This window comes from Pezoporus occidentalis, unplaced genomic scaffold (assembly GCF_034315485.1).
Source record: "Pezoporus occidentalis ecotype Australia unplaced genomic scaffold, CSIRO_AGI_Poc_V1 ctg284, whole genome shotgun sequence".
Lineage (NCBI taxonomy): Eukaryota > Metazoa > Chordata > Aves > Psittaciformes > Psittacidae > Pezoporus > Pezoporus occidentalis.
The window spans coordinates 383,706-409,566 of record NW_026914763.1 but is presented as its reverse complement, the minus strand read 5'-3'; the positions used below and the strand labels follow the sequence as shown (position 1 = coordinate 409,566).

The window sequence follows — 25,861 nt, the reverse complement described above, 5'->3', positions numbered from 1 at the left end:
ACCGGAGGAAAGTGATAAGGATGAAAGAGAGTGGACAAACAGAATCTGGCAAATAGTCCTCAAGTTACATGCAAGGCAGCTGATGCATTTTTTAACTTACCTTTTAGTGTTTTCTTAAGAGTAAAAACTTGCTCTAAAAGTTTGCCTCTGGGCTGGATCGTTCTGATTTCTAACTGGATTATGTCACAAGTCCTTTATGACCAGAAGCAAGTTGTTTATCTCCATCCAGGGCAGTATAAGAGGGACACAGCACCAACTGGCAGGTCCTAGAGGGCTGGTTTGTGTTCCAATTCCTTCGTCAGGTTTTGTATGACGTGGTGGGAAATGCTGTCAGGAAGAGGAAGTCAGGCAGCTTTCAAACCCCACCACTGGTTTTGTTCTCTTTCTCAGTCCAGTCTGTCTGTTGTAGAATTCCTACCTGACACTTAAACCTCACTCATTTGAGGTACTGGGTTGTTGTCTAATTACATTAAACCCTAATCCAGTGCCTGGTAGAAGGGATTGCATAAATGCATCAACATGGGCAAACCAATTATGCTGCTATTTAATTTAGCTCTACATTAGTTCAGATTGAATTGACCAATGATTCCCTTATTCACCCAATACAGCCAGGTTGTCTTCTGCCAGATGAGGAAGTTTGGAATAGGCATGAAAACAAATGGGCTTTAATTCATTATTTTTTATATGGTATTTCCAAGCAGTGAATCCAACCTGTGCTGATGGGACTTTGAACAAATTGTTTTTCTGCTCTATGCCTCACTTTGTATCCACTGGCAAATGAGCTGATGTTCACCTCAGGGGATACACGTGAGGCACCACCAGTTGCAAACCACTCAGCAGGGACAAGCTATACAGGTTTAGAATTGTATTGAGATCGCCCCCAAACCTTTCCTTTCCTCCCACTCCAGTGCTGTTAGTGCTTGAAAAGACACTTCTCTTTCATTAGGAGTAGAGAAACTTTTGTACACTTACCAGTGCAAAGATGTTATGTATGCCATTAAAACTTGCACTGTCCACACTTCAGAGAGGCCTTGCTTGATTCCACCTACTGCATTGCAGACAAAGGGCACTATACATTTATTTCTCTTTTATTATGGTAAAGAAAGTGTACCCATACTTATCCTGACAGTATTTAACATTGCTTTCTTTGCTAATTACAGAATGCCTGACCCGGATTTCACCGTCAGAGATGTGAAGCTATTAGTGGGTAAGTTATTTTGAATGCGCTGGATTAACTCCATACAGAACAGAATTGCTTTGAAATACTTGTCCAGTTGTGTTTGTAGACATTTGTGATAACTCTCAGAACCCAGGAGAAGGCATGGAGAAGCAATTTGTAAATGAAAAAGGCTGGGAGAACGCTCATTAGTCCTTGTGCTGCCTGGACCCTGAGCTCATGCTGGATAATTGCCTAGTTGAAAGAGAGGGAATGCTTTTGCTCTTAACAGGTGTCCTACATACACTTTTGTGATCCTGGAAAGCAGCAGCTCTATTGATCGAATTCCCATTTTTTTTTCTTTAACTGTTGTAGAGCATCTGTTTGCTAAAGGTATGATTGGAGCTGTATCACCTTGTGCCTGTGCTCCCCCAACAGCCTTTATCAGTGTCAGGTCAGTGTTTTGAGGGAAGGCTGTGAGAGAGACTGAGCACAAAGCTTTATGAACTGCCTGTCTTTGTGCTAAGACACAAACCAGAGGAGTGGTGACTGTAATCATCAAGTGTTTCCTAGCAATTTCTGCAAGAGAAATTCTTTTTTGACTCTAAGAAAAGCTACATTTTGAGTAGGAGATTTGTGCTGTGTGTGTCTTTGAAACCTGCTTTTCCTGAAGATGGATGTGTTATTCACTGTTTGTCTGAAATCCTTACTGAATAGTGATACTGAGCTCTGTGAAGCCGTCGCTGTGGAGCTGGCTGAGGTTTGGATGTGGTAGCTGCAGTCCTTCACTGAGACTTTTAACTGCATTCTTGCTGGTTAGAATTTACCTGTGTTGTGGCAGGAGTTAAAGCTTTTAAAATAGCCCAGTTGCTTCATTCTGAAAGACAAACTTTAGAAAATGGCTCTGGGGTTTAATGATGAATGGGAATATCAGGTCTGGAAAAGATGTAAAGGAAAACAAGGGAGAGGAACTTGTGCCTCATTTCTGCTCACTTGGGGTTATCTGCGGGAGAGGGGTTATCTCTTAACCTTCCTTCACAAATAAAACCTGGCAATGTTGCTTGATTTATGGCCATTTATAAGGGTTAAAAAAGCCCCAGACCTCTTTGGCAGAAAATGCTAGGGAAGTGGGATGAGAAATGCTATTTCAGTTGGTCAATCTGCAGTTAAATTAAGTAATAGGAGGGTATTTGAAGTGTGAAATGTTACTGATGTGCTAAATACCAGAGTGTAGGTACAAAATCTCTCCTTTTGCTGCGGAGGAGCCTTGTCATTACCTGGACCCTGTTTGAAATGTTCTGTGAGTTTGTTCCTTAGCTGATGAACTGCCGTTTCTGTGCTGAAGTCCAGGGCCTGTCTTTGAGATGTTTTGGAACAGTGTGGTGTTGCATAACAACATTGTTTTTCCTGTGTAACAGTCAAAGTGTGGGAGTTGCATTTCCTCAAGATTGATGTCCTATGGAGGACTGGGGGGGGTGGAGATTCCTGTGTACAGGGCCAGGATATTTGTCAATAAATTTAGGTTTATAAAACAATAGAGCAGAAATACCACTTTGAGATTACCTTTAATGTAAACGTGTGTCTCTCACAGCTGCTTCAGCAATCCATGAATGTGTTCTTGGCCAGGTACTGAACCTCATGGGTCTTCTTATATTGTGTTTGGGCAAAAAGCCCTTTGGAGTCATTGTACTGAGCCTGTGATGTTGTCAAGACCATTGTCACTTGCTCTTTTTTTTTAAATACAGTTGATGATTTCTGGCAGCACAGGTGGAAACTTCGATTCAAAAGGTCTAAAATATTTGGGAAATGGACTATAAATTATACCTGAAAGTCGTGGTTCTTACGGCAAATCATTTCTGTCACTGTGGGATTTGTGCTGTGTGTAACAGCCACGTTGACACTGAGAGGACATGGGGCAGTTGCTGTCTCTGTGCCAAACATCTAAATTACCTACTAATGACTTCAGGAAACACTGGTGAGCAATTTCCCTATTGCATATCATTGCTGATATATATGTTGCACACACAATCACAGAAACCTAGGATGGTTTGGATTGGAAAGGATGTTAAAGCTCATCCAATTCCACCTTCTGCCATGAGCAGGGACACCTTCCACTAGGCCAGGTTGGTCCAAGCTGGCCTTGAACACTTCCAGGCCAGTCTAAGGTTCAAATAAAGCAGATGAAAAGTCTTGTTTTATTAGTATGTCCTGTGAATTATCCCTGCTTTGTTTAGGTGGACTCCTCAGATCTTGCCTGAACCTCCAGGAATCTTCTGCCTTTCTGAAGCCCCATGTTTTCCAAACTTACCCAAGGCCTTGCTGAACCTGGGAAGGGGATGATGTTTTGTGAATGTGAAAAGGAATGATCATAACTCTGCATCTGAATGTGTGTGGGAGTTGAGAGAGAACATAGCTCAAAAAATGTTGTGTTCTGTGCAAGCTTATTGGGTTTTTGGTGCTCATCGTTACAGCGTGCTGGTGCTATTTAAACCCATCATTTGTTCTCTTTTCAAATCAGGGAAACATATTTGTTGTAGACCATTTCAAAGCGAAGGGCTGGGTTTTTCCAAAGCACATCAATTCCATAGGAAGCCACTGAGCCTTTGGTCTCGAGTTATGCTGAAATCTTCCTTGCAGTTTTTCTAACATGATTGTTCTGTCATCTCCATATTTGAGTACCTGTAAGTCACAAGGAAATAACAATTGGTAGCCTGGTTCGTTTCATCTCCCTTGGAAAGCTCTAGTCTGTGGCAATAATAATGAGAAAAGAAAGGTGGGGGGTTTGTTACTTGTTTGTGATTACTTGGGTTTAGGTGTCTATTTTTATAGTGTTTCATCAGACTTCCAAGGAAACATTGCCATTGCTGGTGCTAATTGTGTAACAAATGCAGGTACCCGCTGTGATTTAGTCTGGTGATGTTTATGACCTGGTGCTTATGACTTACATGTTAGTGTGCATGAATGTGTACCAGTGTGTGATGTGTTGGATGAAACACTTCTCCTGTAGGGTGGCTTTACTTTAAAGAACAAACACTTTAAACTGCACGGTTGGAACCATGGTTATAAGTAGACTCCTACCTTTGTATGAAAGATATCCTGGGTACTCTTTAAACCTGAGACAGTGGATTAATTTCAGCAGCTGGAATTTGTCTGATCTCTGAAATGGCTGTGAGCCAAGAAGATGAATGGAGAAGTGAGAGGAATTAGAGGCCTGCTTAGGAACTTGAGACCACTCTTGAAAGAAGAAAAACTGTTGTAATTTAATAACTGTTAAGCTTTGTAATTTCATTGTCTAAGGTAGATTTGCTTGATACTTCTGAAGGAGCGAATATTACTGTCATCCCTTGATAAGGTGATTTCAGATTTGATTAAGAGGGTCATTGGCCCTCTTAACATCTCCTTAAACATCTGCCACGTCTGCAGTAAAGTTTGAGGAGTGCTATTCTGCAGACTCCTTATTTTTCACTCTTGGCATGCCATGCTGCCATATGGGTGGCAGTAGTGTAAGCATATGGGCTACTTAAAACCCAAGTGCACAGCAGTAGCCAGTAAATATCGGGGCTTTGTTTTATCCCAAAACTTTCTGCACATTTGCAGTTGTTGTCTTTAGATCTGCACAGCCTCTTATGTCCTTGTTCCTTTCTTTCTGTCAGTGAAGTGGTAAGTGCTGGGGCAGCACAATAGCTGTTAACTTGGTTTTCCTCACTGTGATTCTGAGTGACTGCTCATGCCCAGGATGGGCAGCTATACAGTGTGTCTGTTTCCCAGCTCTCTTGTGTTGGCTTCTTCTGCCAACAGTGCTTCCTGCATGGGGAGGTATATCTGTTGTAGATAGGCAGGAAAGAAAGTGTGTTTCCCAGATGCCTGCTTGACTCTCTGCACACACATACCTGTGTGAGTGCTTCATGCCAGAGAACAAATGAAGTACACTTGCCTAGATTAACCTAGGATTGAGCAAAGAGAAAGGTGACTGCCTTGCTCAGCAATCCAGGGCTTCTGTGGTGGCTGTTGACCATCTCTAGCCTTTGCTGCTCCTGTATTCAAGGACTGAATGCAGTCATTTGTCGTAGTCTTTGATGTCAGAAAGCCAAAGCACACCGCATTCCAGTTTTTCATTTGTTTGATTTTTGTCTTGATATTATTCTTCACTGACACCATATAGTGTGAAGAAGGAAGCACTGGGTAGTTTTGGAAGCTATGAGCCGTGTAAAGGAGGGAGAAAGAGGAACCATCCAGGGATGTGTGCCCCAGTCTACCAGTCTGAGCTCTTTTCTCTTTTTGCTTACTTCTTTTTAGTGGTTTGCTTGGGTCAGCACTGACTGAATTTAAAAGAGTATCTGCTTTTCTGGGGCATCTGCACTGTCTCACCCTTTGACTTGTAATGGATGTCTGCACTGCCTTTGTTCTCCTGGGTTGTCACAGCAGCTCCCTGGGTAGGTGTGGAGTCCCTGCACAAGCACAGTGTCTGTATCCAAACGGTAATGGCCAGTCTGGGTACGTTTGCTTTGATTTGTTATTTTTAGCTGTCCTCTCTCCAGTTTGCTTGCCACAGCCTGGCAGTCTGTTGCCATTGAATCCCAGCTTCTACACTCAGACCTAAATAAACTGAATAAACCACTAAATAAACCACAGCGGTGCTGCTGGGTCTGTAATGTGTGTCACCTCCTCTATCTGAGGGCTGGTGGTGCTCTGGGTGGCAGGATATGTGTTCTACACCCCCAAAGTCAACCTAGCAGTCCTGGCTAATGGCGAAAGGGGCGATTTCCAAACACGCTGAGGATTGTAAGGAAGAAAAGAGACTTTCAGTGCTTGTGATCCCTGGGCTGAAGAGGTTAAAGTTGTGACCACAGCGGTCACTTCTGTAGGATCAGCAGCGTTGTTATGTGGAATTCAGCATGCCAAGTCGGGCACTGTATCAGTGGGAACAGTGCAAGTACAGGACTTAGACTATTCATGGGGTGGTCTAACAACTGACACCAACTCACTGTTTGATTTTATTTAACCAACTCACTAGGGGTTTATTTATAGAATTAAGTATAGGAGCAGTGAAGAATGTATCATCAGTCATGCTGTATCATGTATTTTTGTTATTAAACTCTGATGCTGTAGATTTGACTGGCCATGATGCTTACACAGAAAATGATTGGTTCCCTTCATTTAGTTCTTGTATTCACAGACTGAAAAGCTCTGGTGGTTTTGTCTTGTATAAAGGATTCAAGTAAAGTTGAAAGCAGCAAAGCTTTTAATTGTGATAAAATTAGTGCATTCAGGTATGGCAGCAAAAAGTAAACATGGCAAAGCTCTGAACACTGTTGCAGAGTGCAGTCTTCATCTGGCCCAAGGAGATGAAGCACAGGGTGGGACCTAATAGATCATTTCAGTATTTGATTTCTGTGATTCTGTCAAATCTTTAAAGCCCTGGTGGGAGGCTTTGATCTCCAAGGCAAAGGGTGAAAGGAGAACCAAGGGTCTGTGTACCCTGTTGCTTTCTTTGCTGGGAATAGCCGGAGAGATACCTGATTATTGGTGGGTTTTGCCTTCTCATTAGAAAGACCAAAAGAACAGGAACTGAGCCAGAAGTTTCAGTTGCAAATTGAGTGTTTAAAGAAATAAGTGTGAAGGTCCCTGCCTTGACTCTGAGTTTATAATCAGTGGAGAAAGATAACAGAATCAACTGCATCATCAAATCCCAGATGTTTGCAAGGGAAAAGCCCTATAAATAGGGGGAGTTGGCCCTGCAAGTACAGGTCTGCCTTCCCGTGTGTTGGAGGAGATGCTGTGTGCCCTCAGACATCTGCTCATGGGTTCTTCACTAAGTGAACAAGATGTTGAGGACTCAGTTGTACCGCATTGAAGTGAGCAGCTGAGCTGTCTGTAGCATCAGTGGAAGCAGTTAGACATGCAGAGTATTTCACTGGCTGTTGAGGGTTTGTCACAAGGGAGAGACCTAAGCAAGCTTCCTGAAGTTGGGCACTGCAACATTTTGCTCTTTGTAGGAATAACCGCAATTCCACAGTGTAATGGCACACAAGAGATAGTGTGGCAACACATTCAGTTGGGACAGAAAGGATTACTGCCCATCGAGTGAATGTAACAGCCTTAAATTGTGTGGGGCTCTGTTTCTTTTATCTGTCTATATTTTGTCCTGTTAAATACATATGCTGCTGTAGTCCCCAGGAGCTGCAGCTAAAATGGGAACATATATGTCAGGTACTTCATGAAAGATGAGAACCGCCTTAATCCATGCTTCTAGAAGTAGGTAATAATGAAAAGAGAGCGTAAAGAGACACAAATGTTATAGGTGATGATTATTCTGGGTTTATGAAATGTGACTTTTATATATATTAAAAGATGTACATACATCTATAGATGCATATGTATACATCTGTGTAAATTCCACTTAGTACTGAATGGAGAATCATGAAGGGGTGTCTGCACAGAAGAGAACACTGGTGGCAGTGACCACAGATCAGGTGGGTAAAGGCAGGAGGAAGGGCAGAGCCCATGTAAAACATTCCCTTTACGTTAACATACACTTCTTGCGGTGTGTTAGCACAGTGGTTCCCAGCTGGCTTGGCAAATGTGTTCAGCTTTCTGTTAGTAACTACTCCAAGAAGCTGAAAGCAAAAGCAAACCAGATAACTGCCTCTGAGTAACTGCTTCCTGGTGGTTCTTTGGTTCATTCCTCCTGCCGGTTTGCTCCCCCTCTCAGATGGATCTGCTCTGAAATGGTATCATGGTTGAATTCACAGCAAACTACAAAGCGAGTCGAGAGGCTCGTAGTGTGGTCCATGGGCAAGTAGGGGAAATTTTGTCTTAATCACTGTACAGTTCTCCATCCTCTGAAAGAAAATTAGCCCTGCAGATACAAAAGGAGGACAAAGCAGCCACACACGGCCCTTCGGGAAACCTTCCATCATCTCTGCTCAATAGGGACCTGGTGTGGCTGTTTCTATAGAGCAACACTCCCTTTGTTTCAAGGAAGTTGTGAAATTGGAGCTGGAGAGGAGTTGTGGGGGGAGGCTCGTTAGAGAAACACTGTTCTAAGGAGTGCTTCCCAAAATTAAACCAGCCTCTTCAAAGGAAGTGCAAAAGTTTGCCCTCAGACTTGCATCGACCTCTTGATTAAGATGTATGGTTCTCCCCCTGCACGGGGATTTGTCCTGTGAATGGGAATGCCACGTTTGGAAGAGCAGAAGAGCTGAGTCAGTCATTAGCTGCTGGGTCTCCAGGAGTCCTGTGTGGAGGGATATTGAGGCAGCAGTGAGGGCTTTGCTCTGTTCCCAGTGTCCAAATAATTGATACTCCAAAACACAGCGGACCAGGCTTTCTAGGGGAGAGGATTCAACACTGACCTTATGGGAGGGGAGGTACTTGTATGAAATATTTCCATTCACTGTAAGATTTCTCCTCTTGCTGCTTACCTTTGGGGTTTTTTTGTGCCCCATGGTGTGATCTGTGCCTGGCTTGCTCTTTGGGCTCTGCTTTTCCCTTTTTCATGAATGCAGGACTGTTGGAGGATTAGCCAAAATTGAGTTAATGAAAGCATCCTCATTGTTCCCGTGGTGTGGCAGGCCAATGTCTGAGTAGTTTTGTAGAAAACAACTTGTGAACAGCCTGTGAGGATTCAGACTGAGGGTCCTCAGTCTCTGGATCCTGCAAGTTACACCCTAAATTCATCAAGGGATTTGGATCCACAGGGGGATACATCTCTGTGATACCTGAGAGAGGAGCAAGGGGATCCAAGAGCACTTTGCAGACAGGAGATAGGGATGGCTCCTTGCAGGATGAGGTTGAGCTTGGATTTTCCTCACAAGGGACTAAAATAACTGCATGCCAGTGCAATTCCCATTAATCTGAGGGTACAAACCCAAAACCTGTGCTTTAAGGGAGCTGAGGTACGTTCCTGGCTGCAGGGGAAAAGCGAAGATCGGTAAGCAGTGTATGTCAGGTTGTCTCAGATGTTGTAAGGCTATTGCAGTTATAGCAACATGTCTGAGATCCAGTCTAAAGGAAGACAAACTGTTCCTCCATCATGTTGTGTTGTGGCCATAACTTGTTTGAAAGTCTCCCACTATTCTTTAAAACCACTTTGTTTTTTAAATGCAAGTTCCAAATGTCCCTGCAGTCACTGCTGGGGCTGCCAGCGTGCTTCACGTCTGAAGCTGCTCTGTGGTTGGGAAAGCTGCTAAGTGAGACCTCAATGAAAATCAGCAAATAAGTATTGCTACTGCAAGTGATACCTCCCAAGTTCCTGTAAGCGAGGATGCAGTCAAACCAACGGGGTTTTTATCAGCAGAGGGGTTATAAGTACTGTGGGTGTGAGCTGGCCACACTTTGAGCTGTTGCAGTTCCTTCTAAATGTGACAAGTACGAAGAGAAAACGTGGGCAATATAAAAACAAAGAAGAAAAGCAGTGTTGACTTATCGAAGTGATGCGGTCCAGTTCTGTCTTGCAGGTTTCTCTGTTCCAGGTTCAGCACTGAAGACTTCCTGGCTCATCCTTTGTCCTTGTCTTTTTAACTTTCTTTTCCCTTGAGCGACCCCTCCTGTTTCCTCTGTATCCCTCTTTCTTTGGTGAGGCTACTCTACTGTACAGACCTCACTTTACTCCCTAATCTCATAGTGGTTTATGAGCAGGTACAGATCAATCCTTCCAGACTCAAGCAAGGATACTCTTCCCAACCATGAACCAATAATGATAGGGAGATCAACATACTTTGCTGTAAGCAGGACACTTGACAGGTAGGTTTGTGTTTGTTTCTCATGGGAACTATTAGTTCTTTGTGTGACGCCAGTGGATCAGACAATGTAGTATGCCTTCTGAGCTGTTCCTCTCTCTGCACCCTGTTTGCTCAGGGCTGGGAGGAATGGAAGAGTTCTGGAGCTGCAGCGTGTTCTCTCCTGGGCAGGATTAAAATTGGAAACTTCAGAGTTTCTGAATGGATTTTCTTGAAGTGAAGGTTCCATCAGTGATTTCCCTACAGTCTGAGGCCTCTGCCTAATTTGCTGGAAATTGGAACGCTTTGTAGCAGCTCTAAAGCAGCCCTTTGGGACTTTGGCATCCACAGGTATCAGGCAGAGCAGTGCACGAATGAAGTGCAAATCTCTCTGTATTAAAAGTGGTGTATTGAAGACTTCCAGAGGATGTCGCTTCACTTAACCCACACTGGGTTTGTGCACCTTAAATAGCCTCTTGTTCAAGAAGAAAAGCTCCAGTCTGCAACCTTGGAAGGGGATGTTGGGGCTGCGGTTTGGTGTCCCTGAACATTCCCCACAGCAGCTCCTGCTGCTGGATGCACATCCCTTCCCCTGAAGCTGTGGAACTGTGCTGAGGAGCAGGCAGAGAGCTGGCCCTGCTTAAAAACATTATTTAAGCCTCATTGGTTTCTGGAGTATTGGTGACCAGTTTGTGTCATGACACCAGGCCCTAGGGCAGAGAGAGGTTAAAACTTACCCAGTGTTCCAACAGACTGGAAACAGAAACTTGTCCCTCTGATTCCAGTCCTGCGCTCTGGTGCCAGGCTCATCTTTTTGTCATCTAAACTGCCAGTTTTTGCTACTGCTGCCTATTATGTGCTGTTTAAAGCATCTCTTGCCCATGCTACCCACTGCATCTAACAACTTGCTTTTTTTGCCACACCAGTGAAGTGTAAATTGGTGTCCTGTTCATTCTCTTTCTTCCTTCCCTACTTCTGGCATTGCTCTCCTATCTCCTTCCTGTGCGCTGGCACGGGCTTTGCTCTCTTTTGCAGTAAGGTGGTTCAGAGAGTTGAACTGCAGAAAACTCAGTGTCCTCCTCCATAGCAGAGAGGTGGGGGGACATATAGATGTGTATATTTCTTAATGCTTGTTTAGCTCTCAGCACTAACCAATGCTGCGTGGACACACGATTGATGTAGCCTTCTACCTCTTGTCATGAGGTTCCCCTGAGGAGCTGTGCGTGAGAAGAGTGCCTGGTGAGTGAGCCTTGATCCATGATAATGTGCAATAGAATAAACAAAAAGAAGGTATTTGATGCTCTCTCTTTATGCTTTTTGGGGGGAGCATTTAGAAATAAAACTGAAGTATTACAATACTGACTTGCCTATGTTTAGCATGTCCGCTGACTTGCCATTTTGGAAGTAGAACCAGTCCTATTTTTAGAGCTGAGCTTCCTGTCTGAGCTCTCTTTAAGTCTGTCCTTTGCTTAACACAGTCAAACTCTTTAAAAACAACCCCAACTTGGTTAAAGTGGGACAGTTTTGCTAAAAACAGTCATGTTGTGCCTGGATATAAACAGCAGAAAATGTGCTTTGAACGAGTGTTCTGATGAAAATTCAACCCCTCAAAAGAAGGTATTTCCATGATGTCAAAACATGAAAGTGAAACTGAACTGATGTGTTGATGTGGTCATGGTCATCTCAAAGCCTCTGTCTGCAAGTGGATGTAAAAAGGAGTTGTCCACGTGGGGGAATGAACCAGAGCAGCTATTTTAGAATAGCTCCCTGCAGACAAACTGTTCTTATGCAATCAGCATCGTCTGCTTTAACTCATCCATACTAGGAAAGAGAAGTCTATCTGGAGGAATAGCACCCAACATGCTGGCTATAGCATTGGAGCTGTTACGCTTTAGTATCATAATTTACTTTAATCCAAAATGACCTTCAAGTGTAGCTATCCCTTTACCTAAAAATATATATCAATATCTGCATGTTTGGAGGTCTGATGTAATCACAACTATGTACATCTTGAGGTGTCCTCATTAAAGTGTAGACACTAGGTGTGTGGTGGTGTTGCCAGCCCTGTATGGGACCAGTCTAGACGAAAAGAGAGCTGGAGGATTGCTGGTGGAATTCAGGCATTAATTGGTAACATGAATAGGAGTTGAGGCTCTTCTTCCATTTCCTAAGTGCCAAGTATCAGACGAATCAAGGCCATAGTGTTTCTCATTATGGGCTGCTGCTGACATTTCAGGAGGGCAGAAGGGCAAAGGGAAGAAGCATTCTATGGGATGAAGCAGTCTTTCCCTCCCAGTTCTGGCTGTTCCATCCCTGCTTGTGCTGTGCTGGTTCTTGATCCCTACATCCTTCTCCTTGTCCAGCTTTGGTGCATGCGCTACCCCTCAGTGAGCTGATCCAGCCCAGACTATCAGCAAAAAACTAGAAAAACAGGAAAAGGAACATATTTTCCTGCTATCTTTGGAATCCCCATTTGCTTGCCCCAAAGTTGGAGGAATGTTAGAGTCAAAGTGAGAGGTCAGAGCCTGCACAGCCAGGACAGGGGAGGTGAGACCTTTGAGGAGCAGGGAGCTTTTGAATCATCTCAGCCATGTCCCAGATCTTTCCTTGATGGTGAGGTGTGCTCTGTCCCTGGGAGCTGGACCCTGGGTTGCAGGCTGGACTTTGTCATGCATTGCCAGATGCCCCAGGCACAGCTAGGCTCTTCTTTCCACTGTGGATATTACTGGTGGAGGCACAACAAAGTAGAGCTTGGAATTCACCATGTAAATAAGGTTCGAAACCCCAAAATTGTCCTTTCCTTGTTGGGGTGTTGTTGGGGTGTTGTTGGGGTGTTTAGCTTCCCTAAAACGGGAATGGATTGCACTGATTGAACCAATGCTCCTTTGAACTGCTATTGCCGGATTAACATGTCACTTAAAACCGTTTAATTTCTATGGGATTTGCAGTGCCCAAAGATGCTCTTGACAGTGGAGAATGCAATTCTACTATAAAATGCTATTAATGTGAAATTATTTAGTTTTTATAACATTTTTCCTCTATTTTATCTGTTACTGTTAAATATATTTTATGTTCAGATGCTTTAGGAAACAGTCAATGGTCTTAAAACAGATTTGACAGATAAATAAAACATGAGATATTCAAGAAAATTCTATCCCTTCCCACTTCCTTTACAACTTTTATTCGCTTTCTTTCTGTGCTTGTTCCTTGTGTGCCAGCTCTGTCTTTGCAGCTGCCTGGAGCATGCCTAGACTATAGGTTAATGCATTTGGATACTGTATAAAAATGTAAAGTCAAGTGTTTATTTGTATATGGATTTTCCCCCCCATGTGGTTTTCACTGGCTGAAGTTTCAAAGTCACTGAAAATTAGAGTTTATGTTTTGGGTAGATGTAAGGATACAAATTGATTCTGTAGAATGTCACTAAACCCCATGATTTGTCCTGAGCCTCTTGCTTTAGTCCTGTGGTATTAAGGCTTAAGACTTTTTGCTGGCTTATGCTCTTCCTGTGGACATGCTTGAAATACTTTGCCTTTTGTTACATGAAAACAACTGATACCATGGGCTATTGCAGTTTGGCAGGTTTATACCAAATGATAAAGCTGCAGGCACCCAAGAGGGGGAAAGGTACACGCCAGGTCCTGCTGGCTTTACATCTCCATGAGAAGGAAGTAATTTAGCCCGCCGAAAAGGCTGCACTGTTTAGCCAGTGTGGGGTGTGCTGGGGAGCTGTGGGGCAGATACCTGGGTGAGGGGTGTAATGAGGAAAGGAGCTGGATGGCTTGGGCACCTTCCACTAGAGCAGCTTGCTCCAAGCCCGTGTCCAACCTGGCCTTGAGCACTGCCAGGGATGGGGCAGCCACAGCTTCTCTGGGCACCCTGTGCCAGCGCCTCAGCACCCTCACAGGGAAGAGCTTCTGCCTAAGAGCTCATCTCAGTCTCCCCTCTGGCAGGTTAAAGCCATTCCCCTTGGCCTGTCCCTGCAGGCCCTTGTCCAAAGCCCCTCTCCAGGTTTCTTGTAGCCCCTTTAGGCACTCTAAGCTGCTCTAAGGTCTTCCCTGAGTCTTCTCCAGGCTGAACAAGTGTTGGAGCTGGACTCTTGTTTCCCTCTGTTCTTCTGTGCCCTCTTGTGGATCTGGGAGCCATGGTATTGGTCCATGTCAGTGTATTGGTATGTGTCTGTCTTAACTTAGCTTGTTCTTACCCTGGGTCTGAAATGCAAGGAATGTTGTGAATAGCTCCACTTACTCTGATCCACGTCCCCTCCCAGTTAGTATGGGATAGCATAATGGTCTCCTGTGGATAGTGGGAGAATATGTGCCTTCCAGATCTTTCCATGTCAGGGAATGGGATGTGCTACTTTGGAGTTTGGTAGCCTGGATAATGCAAGTCAGAAGCTGTAGGCAGTGACTCTGCTCAAATAATTTCTCCTCCAGATGTTCATTTCTATATAAAAATGAATGCTGTTGCAGCATACAGCGATATAATCTGTTAAAACCTTTACAGCATCTTCATCACTAGGCCTCTAATAAAGGGAACAGATATTGTGGGTATGCTGTTCCCTCCCTTCATTTTACTGTAGATTTTACTAACGTGTGGGCTGGAGTAACTTGATTGTTTTTAAGGTTTCAAATGAAGCACAGTTCTTAAGTAGCTCTTCCTGATTGATCTTGTTTTCCAGCTTACATCTCTGCAACTGATTCTGTTCCACTTGTCAAAGGTGGCACTAGCTTGTTTCTTAGTTACTGTCTTTGTGATCCTTTGGGCATTTACTTGTGCTTGATAAGAAGCAGTAGAGGAGGGAGGATGTTTCTTTAGGCTGTAAAATCCCCTCCAGCATCACCACTTTGCCTCTGAGTGACATCTGTTGCAGAAGAAACAGTGCCTCCTAATCCTGCGCTGTCCAGGTGCTCTCCAGTCCAGAGTTATATTGGAGAAAGATCCTGGGAAGCCAAGGATGCAGGGTGCACTGAAGCTTCTTCCCATGTCAGTAGTAAGAGATGCCCTTTGCCAGTTAGGGATCCAGGTGTGAGAAAAACAGCCCCTCAAATTACTCTTTAATTTGGAAGTCAAGAGACTATCAATTCAGATCTCAGCTCTTCTGCCCGTGATTGATAATCGTGTGCATTTAACAAACCTGCTATTGAACTGGGCCTCACGCTTTTAATTCTTCAAGTAACTACTGATTTTTCCCTCAGAAAGGGTAATGGAGGCTGTACCGGGTCGCTGAGATCAAGCCTGGACGGGGCTATGGCAGATCCCAGCCTCTGCCACGCAGTCCTTCAGAGACAACTTTTCATTATCTGTGTGCTTAACGCCTCTGGGCTGTGGCTGCTGCTCTGATCCCCAGGCAGAAATCAGCCTGAGTTTTATCCTGTTTAACAGGACTTCACCCCAGTTGCTAATCTGTTCAGTTGACAAAAGTCTATTCCCCCACTGTAATAACGTTAAAAACCCCAACAACAAACAGCCCTAACCCCACACTGGATTTTATGTGTGTTGTTTCAAACATGCAAATACCTAATTTAAGGACTCTGGTGCTGCATCACACATAACTGAACTTTCTCCCAGTCCTGCCTCAAGGTGGCAACACGAGGACCAGTCCCGAGCTCAGACCAAGGATGAAATCCTGTTCTCTAGCCCTGTAGGTTAGAGTTTGATTGATGGGCCAGTGGGACTGGGCCACGTTTACACTGTATGAATTCTTGTTTTCGACTACAAAGCTTTATGGTCTTGAGTTCCTTTCCAGAATCGTTATCACATCTGTCACTGTCATTGCTATCTGTGGCTAAGGATGGTTCTAATGGAGTGATGCAATCCAAACTCTCATTCTTGCTGCAATACTGCTCCCAAGCACACAATAGCCCGGGTGCTGCAATTATTAATAACTCCCTCTGATGGCCTGTATCTTCCCTCCATTTTGCTTTAATGCCATTTATTTTGCACTATTTCTTCAGCAGTGAAACTGGTTTTGAAGTGATTTTTTGGAAGCATTGTGAGTTTGTTTGCTGGAATCCTTCTCTCCTGGAAATGAGACTTGTCCCTCATGGGCTCCTGTTTGCTTGCACACAAATGAACTGCTAATTAGGATGATGAAATCGCTGGGAGAGGTGAAACCTTCCAGTTGGCCAAAGAGAAGGTGGTGGATTAATCTGTGTAAAGCTAAAGGCTGGGACTAAAACTGCTGTTCAACATTCTGGTGCTAATGAGACTTGTATGTCTGCCACTCGAGAAGCTGAAAGTATGTCCTGTAGTGTTTGTTGAGAGATCCAGAGTGGGGGCTCACTCTTCTATGGCATTTAGTGCTTTATTCTCCACTGATGATGGCTGGAATGGAGGATACTCAGCAATCTGTATAAGGTGTGCAGCAGTTTATAGCATCTGGTGCTGTGAGGCAGTTTGCTCTTTATGGAATAAATTTTTGTACATGAGTAAAAGCATCTTGAGAGGCATATGGATGTTTAGAAAATTGCAGAGTATGATTTGGAGAGCTATTTGTCTTGTATGCCCCCTGCTACCGTATTATATCGCTGCTTTATAGTTTTTAATGTACTTCTGCTCATGTCAATTCGTGTAAAGGAGGAAACTACTCTCTTCATCTCTGTGAAGCAGTGAGACACCGCGTGATTTGTTCAGTGGCATATTGGGCAAAAAGGGCAGCCCCAAGTTAGTTCCCTGCTCACTGTTTGAGCTGCTCAGGGCATGTAGAGGGGCTGATGCTGGTCCCTCATCCTCCTCTAATAACAGGCTCCCTGCAGTCCTTGAAAATGTATACATATAATATATAAATATATATATATATGTAAAAATGAAGCCAAGGCAGATGTTTAGAGACTGTCTGTGCGTGTTTGCAGGAAGCCGGCGGATAGTGGACGTGATGGATGTGAACACACAGAAGGGTGTCGAAATGAGCATGTCTCAATTTGTGAGGTACTATGAAACACCAGAGGCCCAGCGTGAAAAGCTCTACAATGTCATCAGCCTGGAGTTCAGCCACACGAAGCTGGAGAACATTGTCAAGCGCCCCAATGTGGTAAGAGATCCTGTGGTGATGGTTTATTCTCAGCTTCTTCCCTTTCACAAGTTGCTTTGTAACAATAAAACGTAGAGTTTAAACAAGGTGTGATGTGAAGTACCTGTAACTCCTCTCCGCTTAGTAGTAGGATCTCATTTGTATCCAAGTAGAGAGATGGTCTCCTTGACAGTGGAACTCACTTTACAGGTATTAGGTATCTGATGAGCTCTTAATCATGCAACTTGCACAGATACCCAGTTCCTCTCAAGGTGCTTTGGGGAAATTCCATCCAAAAATGAAATACCTCTTTATTGTTTTTCCTTCTCTAAGAAAGCTTAAATTATCATGAAGCTTAAATTCCTCATATATGAACCTGCTGTAACTAAAAAATGTTCAGGGGGGTCCAGAACAAAAAAGTCGAAATCCTATGTATCAAGTGTAGAAATCTATACCCAGTTAAATCAGCACAATCACTGCTGTGTCAGAACTGGCAGTGTCAGAGGAGGAGGGTAGATTTGTACACATTTTTTAAGGTAGAGGGCTCTATGATTTTGTTTCCCAATGGAGCCACTGGCAGTGAAACAGTGGTATTATTGATAAAGAAGATTTCATTTATCAGTAATGTGCCCATATATAGGTGAGTATTAGAGCATCAACTCAGTAGCACACAGTGATGGAGGGAATAGCATTGGTGTTTCAGAGTGTCTCCTCAGGACACTCAGCAGAGAATCTGGGGCATTATGTTCTGATCACAGACTGAATCCTAAGCATGTATTTTGACATTTGTGCAGGTTTGTGCTGTCATTCAGACATTAGTGGGCAGTTAGGAAGTGCTCTGGAGAGTTTCTGGTGCTCAGCTGATTCCAGTTGTCCCAAGCACATCATGCTCAGTGAGTTTGTAAAACAGCTGTGCAAATTTCCTGGGTGCTCACAACTGAAAATTGCAGCTAGGTACCTGTCACCACATGTAAGTGAATACTTCATATTGATTTAATATGGCCTGAGTTGCACAATCATTTATTAACCCAGGAATATTTGGATCTCCATCTCTTGATAGAGAGATCTGAATTCACATTATGTACTTGGGAATAGAAGAGAGGGTGCTGGGGAAGTGGGTGCTGAGAGGAAGTGCAGTACATAAAGCCACATACCAGTCAAATCTATATTTGTATAAATGGTTCCCTTGAATTCTGCAGAGCTCTTTGAGCCCATGTAAGGCAGAAATACTTGATTTATCTTCCCTGTTGTGTAAAGACCATGGGTTGCAATATCAGGATGTGGGAATTGTTTCAGAATCAGGGAAGTAACCATCAAATTTGTATTCACATACAACCATGATATTCATGGAATTGGTCCTATTTCTACTGGCTGCATTATCTCCTTTTGCCTCTTCTCAAATACCCTGTGTTATCAACACCACCTGATAGAGAATAGCTAGGGGTCAGCCCCAATCTGTAAGAGTTCCATGTGTTAATTGCCCTATCATGAAAACCCTCTGGGGATACAAAGAGGTGAGTTGACTCATACAAATAACATTCTTGGGTGGGCCTTTAAAAAGATTTGGCGATCAAGAGGGTAAGTGGGGTGCTGCCTATCGCTTCTCCATGCTTGCTGCAGACAGACAGAGGACAGCTTTGTCAACAAACGCCTAGGATAGGTCTTGCAGACCCACTGGTGGAGGTTCACTCACACATCACGGTGTCTTGAGCTGGGTCGGGATGTACAGCCACACAGTGGCCAAACCCAGCACTACAGCCTGCTTTGGACTTTCCAAATTGACCGGTGTTTTCCCGTTTCGAAACCTGGCCCATGTGATCCGTTTTCATAACCAGAAGGGAATGTTGGGGTATCGAGGACGGGCTCCACCATAAAATAGACCAAAGAATGAGTCACAGGCTTGTCCTTGCTGTGCCTGTGATGGACAGGTTGCAGTTCATGTTCTGGCACCCAGTGCAGGAGCTGTTTCAATGTCCCTGAACAATCTTCAGTTTCCACCTCTTCCTCACCTTGCTGACAGTGTGTTTCCAGTTTCTCAGCTCTCACTGGTTTCTCCTATCCACACTTCCTAAAAGTCTGGCCTTTGGACAAGAACTTTGATGAATTTTATCCCCAAGTGATGAAGGAAGCACACAATAAGCAATAATGTAATTACTCAAACCAGAATTTGGCCAGAACGATGGTGTTAATGTTCCTTGAAATGTAAGATATTTGGAACAGTGTAATGTCTTTTATGTTTGTATTTTAACATTTATAAATGCAATTTCTAGGCTGTTGGCTAAAAAAATGCATTCAAATGTAGAGAGCAGGTGATGCTGCAAGAGAAGGCGCTCACAGGTGCCCATAGGACAGAATTTGTGCCACTTTTGACTGCATGACTCTGGATTGCAAAGGGCTGAGGGGTAGTGATGAAGTGCTGTACCTCAACAAGTTGCACCTGTTGAGCATCAAGGTTCTTGCTGTCTGTGAGCATCTGTTGCTGCATCGTTAGTTTTGGCCAATGGGAGTGGGTCTTAACATGTGTTCAGTAACTAACAGTTGATTCTGGTGGGGCTTTCAGGTGGACTTAGTTGACTGGGTGGACAACGTGTGGCCACAGCATTTGAAGGAGAGGCAGACGGATGCTACCAATGCAATTTCAGAGATGAAATACCCCAAAGTGAAAAAGTAAGTTTGTTTATGTCTGTTAAAAGCTTTACTCTTGACCCCCTTGACTAATTCGTTTTGCAGTTTGCTGAATATAATCTTTAATCCAATCTCTTTGCAAAGTGTATTTTCATCTTTCAGTTCACGCAGTGTAGTCAAAGTCCTTCTGTAGGCTTTGGGTTCCTTCCCAGGTTCTAGGCTGAAACGTAAAGATGATTTGTGAGATGTACTCGAAGTCTGTGTTTAATAGGTGTGTGTCTCCCCAGAAACCCTGTCACTGCCCTTCATGCCAGTTTACTTTTCTGTTGACTTTTTCACCTGCAAGCTCCAGCATTGGACTGACTCTATAGGTTGTGGTTCTTGCTTTGGAGGCAGGTTTGCGGCTAAACACAAGAGCAGTTTGTCCTGTTTCTGCATCTCTAGTTTCTGAGCAAGTTACGCTGGCATTACCTCACCTCATTGTTTCTTCTGTTTGAGTGTCTTCCTTTAAACTTTTTATAAAGTGATTGGGAAAAGGAACTATTTGGGGGGCCTCAAAATGTTCACTGTCATTTTCATATGAATTAGTACAACTCAGGTAGGGGTTACTGTTAATGATATAATAGCTACTGACCTGTATGACTGATGCACACAACATAATCCTCGAAGCCCTTCACTGCTGTTTCTGTTTTAGAGGCATTTTCTATTGGCCAAACCTAATGCTGGCGGCATCCCAGGCTCTGCTGCTGAACCAACCTCTGGTGTTTTGCAAATGGCTCAGAGCTCTTTCCAAACTGCAGTGTCTAAAATAGACTGGTACCAACATATACAAAGGAGCATGCAGTCAGAAAGCGAGATGCAGCATTTACTCTTGTTCTGTAAAAGTAACATTTTGGGAGGTAAAGGTAATAATAGCAGAGCCTTTGTGGCAGGCACCACGGGGAAGCCTGGTCCTATGATGTGTGCAGTACCATTGATTTCAGTGGAAGCTAAAGATACTCTATTGTTCTGAAAAGAGTAAGGTGCTTGTTAGGGTAACTAGATATGGATGGGAGTGCCAAGTCTCACACGTGTGTTTTGAAATGTCCTAAGTGACTTGCCTGAGGTCACCCAATGGCAGAGCAGAAAACAGAATCCAGGCAACTTGCTTCCCAAATGGTTAGTCTACTAAATGACTTTATTTATAATCTGCTAGAGCTAAGAAACTGGGTGATGATTCAGGGATTGTACAAAGAAAGAAGTAAAGAAAACGATCCCTTTCCTAGAGCAGGCACAGTCCAGATGCTGGCAAAAGTAGCAAGTAAACAAAGCAAGGCAGAGATGGTTTAAAGGATAAGGTAGCAACACGACTAACAGAATCTAGCAGAGAAAGCAGAGTATATTCTTGCAGTTCACTACTTGCATCATGTAATGCCAGATGGTAGGTTTCAAAGAGGGAATTTAGAGAAGTAGCAATTCAACAGATTTTAACATGGGAGCTTTTCGCATGTGTGGAGGATGGCCTGGTAGAAAGGAAGAAGATGTCTGATGAAGAAGCAGACAGAGCCATTGAGGTTGCTGTCACTGGCAAAGTGAAGGTGGAGGTTGACAGCTTGATAAACTAGTCTATGTGATAGGTAGAGAGAAGCTAAACAGTGAAAGACTGTGAGCACTTGAAATGTGGAATGGAGTTTGATGTGGGAAAAGGAGTTGTGGAGTCAATCCATGCATCAAGCATGAAAAGCAAGGGTGATGTGGCTGGAGGATGAGGATGTTGCTAGTGAGCATCATCTGGTATAAAGACTAGAGAAAGCTGATTTGCAGCACTGTTGACACAAACGCCTCATCAGTCTGAAGGAGCAACAAAGGTAAAACCAGTAACAAACACTGGTAGTCTAGTTACACAAGAGAAGTTGTACAGGGTCAGGACAAAGATCCATGGCGCTTGGTAACCTGACTGCTGTTGAGTGCTGTCATGGATGCCCTGGGAGGAGTATAAGAATATTGTGAGCATAAAATGATGTCTTATCTTAAAATTATCTTCTGAACTTTCACTGTCTGCAGCTCAGGCAGGGGCTGTCCTGAGGTGGAAGTGGTTTCTGTGTGCTTAGCAGCTCTCAAGAGATGTCTCTTTCATTAACTTGTCCAGTTTAAATAGGAACTCCTTAAGAGATTAGCTTTCTCCACCTTTGGAAATTCAGATTGGCCCTCTTCTGTATAGACAGTAGTCCCAGGGTATAAGCCCTTATTAAAGAGATCATATTCAATTGTGGAGCTAAATGTCAGTGCTATCATTTGTTCCATGCTGCCTGTTCTTTTATGTGAATTGTCAATATCCATACACTTTATTAATGACTGTTGCTGCTCAGAACTGGGATTGTTTCATTTCATTCTTGTTCTCGGCATTCTCGTAATGCGTGGAGTTTGCAGCATGCGATCCCCACCATTCCCGTGTTCCCTCCAAACAAAAAGCACTCCAGCGAGCGCGTTGCAGTTTTGCAGACACAGATGGCATTACCAGACACAAATGTCTGTCTTGGCTCCTGCACGTCAAGTTCCGTGCTGGGAGTGAAGTTAGAGAACGCTCCATCTGCTGCGCTGCTTCGGTTACCAGGAGCACTGAGCACGCTGGAGGCTGCCCTGGCTTTCACTTGGACCTGCACCATTAACTACTTCTAAAAACTCTGGGTAATGAGGTTCTTTTTCAGTCTGTAAGTAAATGACAACATACCTACTAGGAGCCTTGGAGGACTGAATTAAGTGGGGAAACAGTTTATGTCCAAAACAGGTAAAACTGCCCAAGTGATACCTCTTACAAACAGTAAAACAACGTGAGAAATTAAGGGGATGGCAAGTTGAGGTTGTAGTGTTCAAACTTCAAACTGGGATAAGTTGGCACTGCCCCTGAAAGAACAGTCCATGCCCACGTTGTCCCATCCTCGTGGCTAGGATACGCCATGGTGCAGCTGCAGAGTAAACTGGACTGGGGACTGATCTGGCTGAAAACCGACTCAGAAATAAAGAAAAATTGGGTCCTTTTCAGGCCATCCAAACCACCACATGGCTGCATAAATGCTTGTGCCAACCACAGGGCAGTGCAGGAGTGTGGAAAAAAACATAGCAATGGGATGGAAGAAGCCTCCCTCTTTCACATCCCTGGGTGCAAGTTCCTGCAAAGGGCCTCACAAACATGGGAGCCTATTTGAGAGTGGGCAGGATGCTGTGTAACCATGAGCCAGGGCAGGAGGAAAGGGCGGTGTGGTTGTAATGTCAGCTTTTATGGGCAGAAGCTTGTTATATCGCCTCAGATGCCTGTGGAACTGCAGATCCTAAAGGCAGGAAACTGAACCAGGCTCAGAACTGCTTCCTTTTGTCGTGGTGCACCTTAACCATTTTCAGGTAGCTCAAAACAACCTCAGACTTAGTTTTCTGGTTAAGTTCAACCAGGACTGAAGCAGTCTGGATTCAGCTGAGCCTGAATCTGGACACGGCTGAACCTGAACCAACCAAAACCACCCCCAGAAGTGCTGATTTGATTTCTCATTAGCTGATAGCCTGCTGAAATTATCCGCTTTATTAGGTTTTGTGTTTGTAGCCTTGCAAGATTATTTGCAAAGCAGTGGCATAGCTACTGGGCCAGGACATGACTGCAATAGAAGTAGTAACAGGCACTTTGTGTTTGTGCTCTGGACCAAATGAAACCAAAGTCTCAGTCCCTGCAACACCCTTTTTGCCTGCAAAACTTCCTATTACTTAAAGTAGCTAAGCATGACTATAATAGGTCTTTATATTGCTGCTGTTCTTCAGTTAAGGGTGGGGAATCTGGTATGGAACCTAACTGTTCATGAAAGGATGCTGTGCTGTTACCATATACTCAGCCCTATTTCCCCTTCCTAGGCTGTTACTCAACCATCCATTCGTTTTTATTCATTCCTTTACTAAGTAGGGTTGGATTTAAACAGATGATAAAATGCTCTGCTGAGCTGTTGTCTAATTAGAAGCTGAGGGTTTGCCTCTGGAGACAGAGATTGCCCTTTGAATTGAGGGAGCTCGCAGGTCCCACGACGCAACCTGGCACTGTTTTATGCATGTGAGATACTTGTATGCACTTTGTATGTCATTTGTGCATTGCTTTTGATACAAACCTGCTCTATAGGTATAATTAAGTACAAGAAGATGAGACCAATAGCGCAAGTTCTCATTAAAACTGTCCAAACTAGCCAAGTAAACAGGATTTAATGTCTTCAGGTGGGTGTGTTGGGCTCAAATCCTCCTTTGTGTAGAGCTTGGAGGACTTGCAGCATCACGCGTGTAACCGAAACGAGCACCAGTGTTTAAACTGGTTTGTGGGGAGCCTGGAGCTGACCAGCCACATCACAGGGATGGAGCAGTGAGCTGTGTTCTCACAGATACCCAAGTGCTGTTCTGCTTGCTGTGAATTGGCAGGGTCATTTCCTTGCTGTGGTGGGTGCCTTCTCCTAAATTTAAGCTTCCAGTCACGGTAAAAAAGAGGCCTCTTCATTGTCTAAGTTCAGAGGTAACCTTCCCAGTGCTCACCAAACATACACCGCAGCAGCGGGATGTGCAGGCAGCCCAACAGGGCCGCTGCGTGCAGTTCTGATCCTCGACGTGCGCTTTTAATGCCAGAGTCTGACGGCCGGAAGGTAAATAAGGTTTCCCTTTGGAGTCCCCGCTCCTGTTCCCGGGTGTGAGCACACACCGGGGCTCGGTGTTTCACCTCGGGTGGGCCCAGGGAAGTGTCGCCGCTTTGGTCCCAGCCTCACGAGTGTAGTTTTCCGTCTCCCCCCACCATCTCTGGTGCCTCAGAACAGCCTTCCTCTTATCTCGGGTGTTGTTTTTGTCCGGCTGACTCAGTGCGTAACCCCCTCCGGGCAGGACCCGGGTCTTTCGTGTGCTTTTGAAGTGCCTGCCGCGCACACACGTTGCTTAATGATTAGTTACTATTTGGTGCTGATAGGTGGGGGGTTGCGCTTACTCGGGGCTGGCAGCGCCGGTTACCTCAGCCGGGCTGCCCCGCGCCTCGGGCACGGAGCGGGCCGGGTGCGTTGGTGCCTGTGGGAAGGCCGGGGGCCGGCTGCAAAGCTCGGTTCCTTCCCCGGCCCGGCTCCGGAGGGCCCCTCGACGGGCAGAGCCGGCCCCGGCGGCCGGAGGTGGGTGCTGCAGGGGCCCTCCCTGGGGAGAAACCCCGCGGCCTTCCTGAGGGGGCAGCCGGGCTGTGCGCTGCGCCGGGGCCGGTGCCCCGCAGCGGGGGGCCGGGGGTGGGGCGGCAGACGGGCCGGGCGGGCTGGCCCCGTGTCTCCCGGGTGACAATGGTTTCTTTTGTCTTGCGGCGTTAATTTGTGGCTTCCAGTTGCAGGGCCCCAGTGTGGGAGCGTTGCTCGGTGCGGGTCAGGCCGTTAGCGTGCGGAGTCGCCCAAAGGTAGCTATTGTTTCCCGCTGCGTCCTTTCCAGCTCCCGCTTCCAGATGCTGTGAGGCGAGGCCTGGGGAGAAAGAAGGGGAACCGCCGGGATGCTTCCTTGCTCCCACCCCCGGGAGCACCTGGGGGAGCGGGCACCCAGCGCAGGGCCTGCGCCTTCCCTTCGCGTTGGCACTTGCGGCCGCCTCATGGGTTTGTGGTATTCGGTTTCAGGCTTAGGGATTTCAACCAGCCGGCGCTGCTCCTGGGAGGAAGGAAGAGTGAGCTATACTTTTCTCATTGGCCCGAACAAAAAACAGAAGCCTCTGCTGGGGTTTGGGAGTGGTTTATGGGCTGAGCTCAGTGGCAGGGGAGCCCTCGCAATGCCAGAGGGAATAGAGCCGTATGGTGCGCTGTGCCTATTGCCAGAGAAAAGGAGCTTAAGCTGAGGGTAACGCTGCCTCTCTGCGTGTGCTCGCGTGTCTGCCCGAGTCCATGTGCATGCAACGCTGCGCCTCTGCCTCCCCTGCGCCGGGGCTCTGCCCGTTGCCTTCGCATCCCGGCGTGTCCGTCGCTGTCTTTGTTTCTCTGTTTGCTTGCGGGTTCGTAGCTATGCGTGGCGAGTGCATTGTGGGTTTGCCTGGGAGTGTGGTGTCTGCGCTGGCTTAGGGAGCGGTGTCTCTGCCTTGTTTCTGTGTTCCCAGCTCGCTGTGTTTGCTTAGTGGTTTAGCTTCGTTCCTATCATCTCCTTCTCTCTCTTGTTTTATTTTTTTTGGGATCTCTGTGCTTGTTCTCCCCTGGGAGTTTGCAGGTTACTCCATGTTTCCTCGCATCATTTCTCTAGCAAATTATCCGAGATTTGTTTTTTTTTTGGGGGGGGGGGAAGTTCCCCTTTCCCCCACACCACACATCATCCTTCCTCGAAAATAACTACATCAACTTGAACAATTTC

At 45.2% G+C, this 25,861-nt stretch overlaps 1 protein-coding gene across 12 annotated transcripts in view; it reads left to right on the top strand.

Annotated features, from left to right (window-relative positions):
• KDM2B (lysine demethylase 2B) overlaps positions 1 to 25,861 on the top strand; it is a 111,902-nt gene that overhangs the window by 9,094 nt on the left and 76,947 nt on the right. For 6 of the 12 annotated variants that reach the window (XM_062625918.1, XM_062625913.1, XM_062625914.1 and 3 more), the window contains exons 4-6: positions 1,161 to 1,207; positions 16,731 to 16,909; positions 19,449 to 19,555. In XM_062625918.1, the coding sequence (XP_062481902.1) occupies positions 1,161 to 1,207; positions 16,731 to 16,909; positions 19,449 to 19,555 (333 nt within the window). Of the gene's footprint in view, positions 1 to 1,160; positions 1,208 to 16,730; positions 16,910 to 17,682; positions 17,859 to 19,448; positions 19,556 to 24,336; positions 24,664 to 24,912; positions 24,933 to 25,161; positions 25,361 to 25,861 lie in introns of those variants that run through there. The other 6 variants (XM_062625921.1, XM_062625924.1, XM_062625920.1 and 3 more) reach the window with 5 other exon arrangements.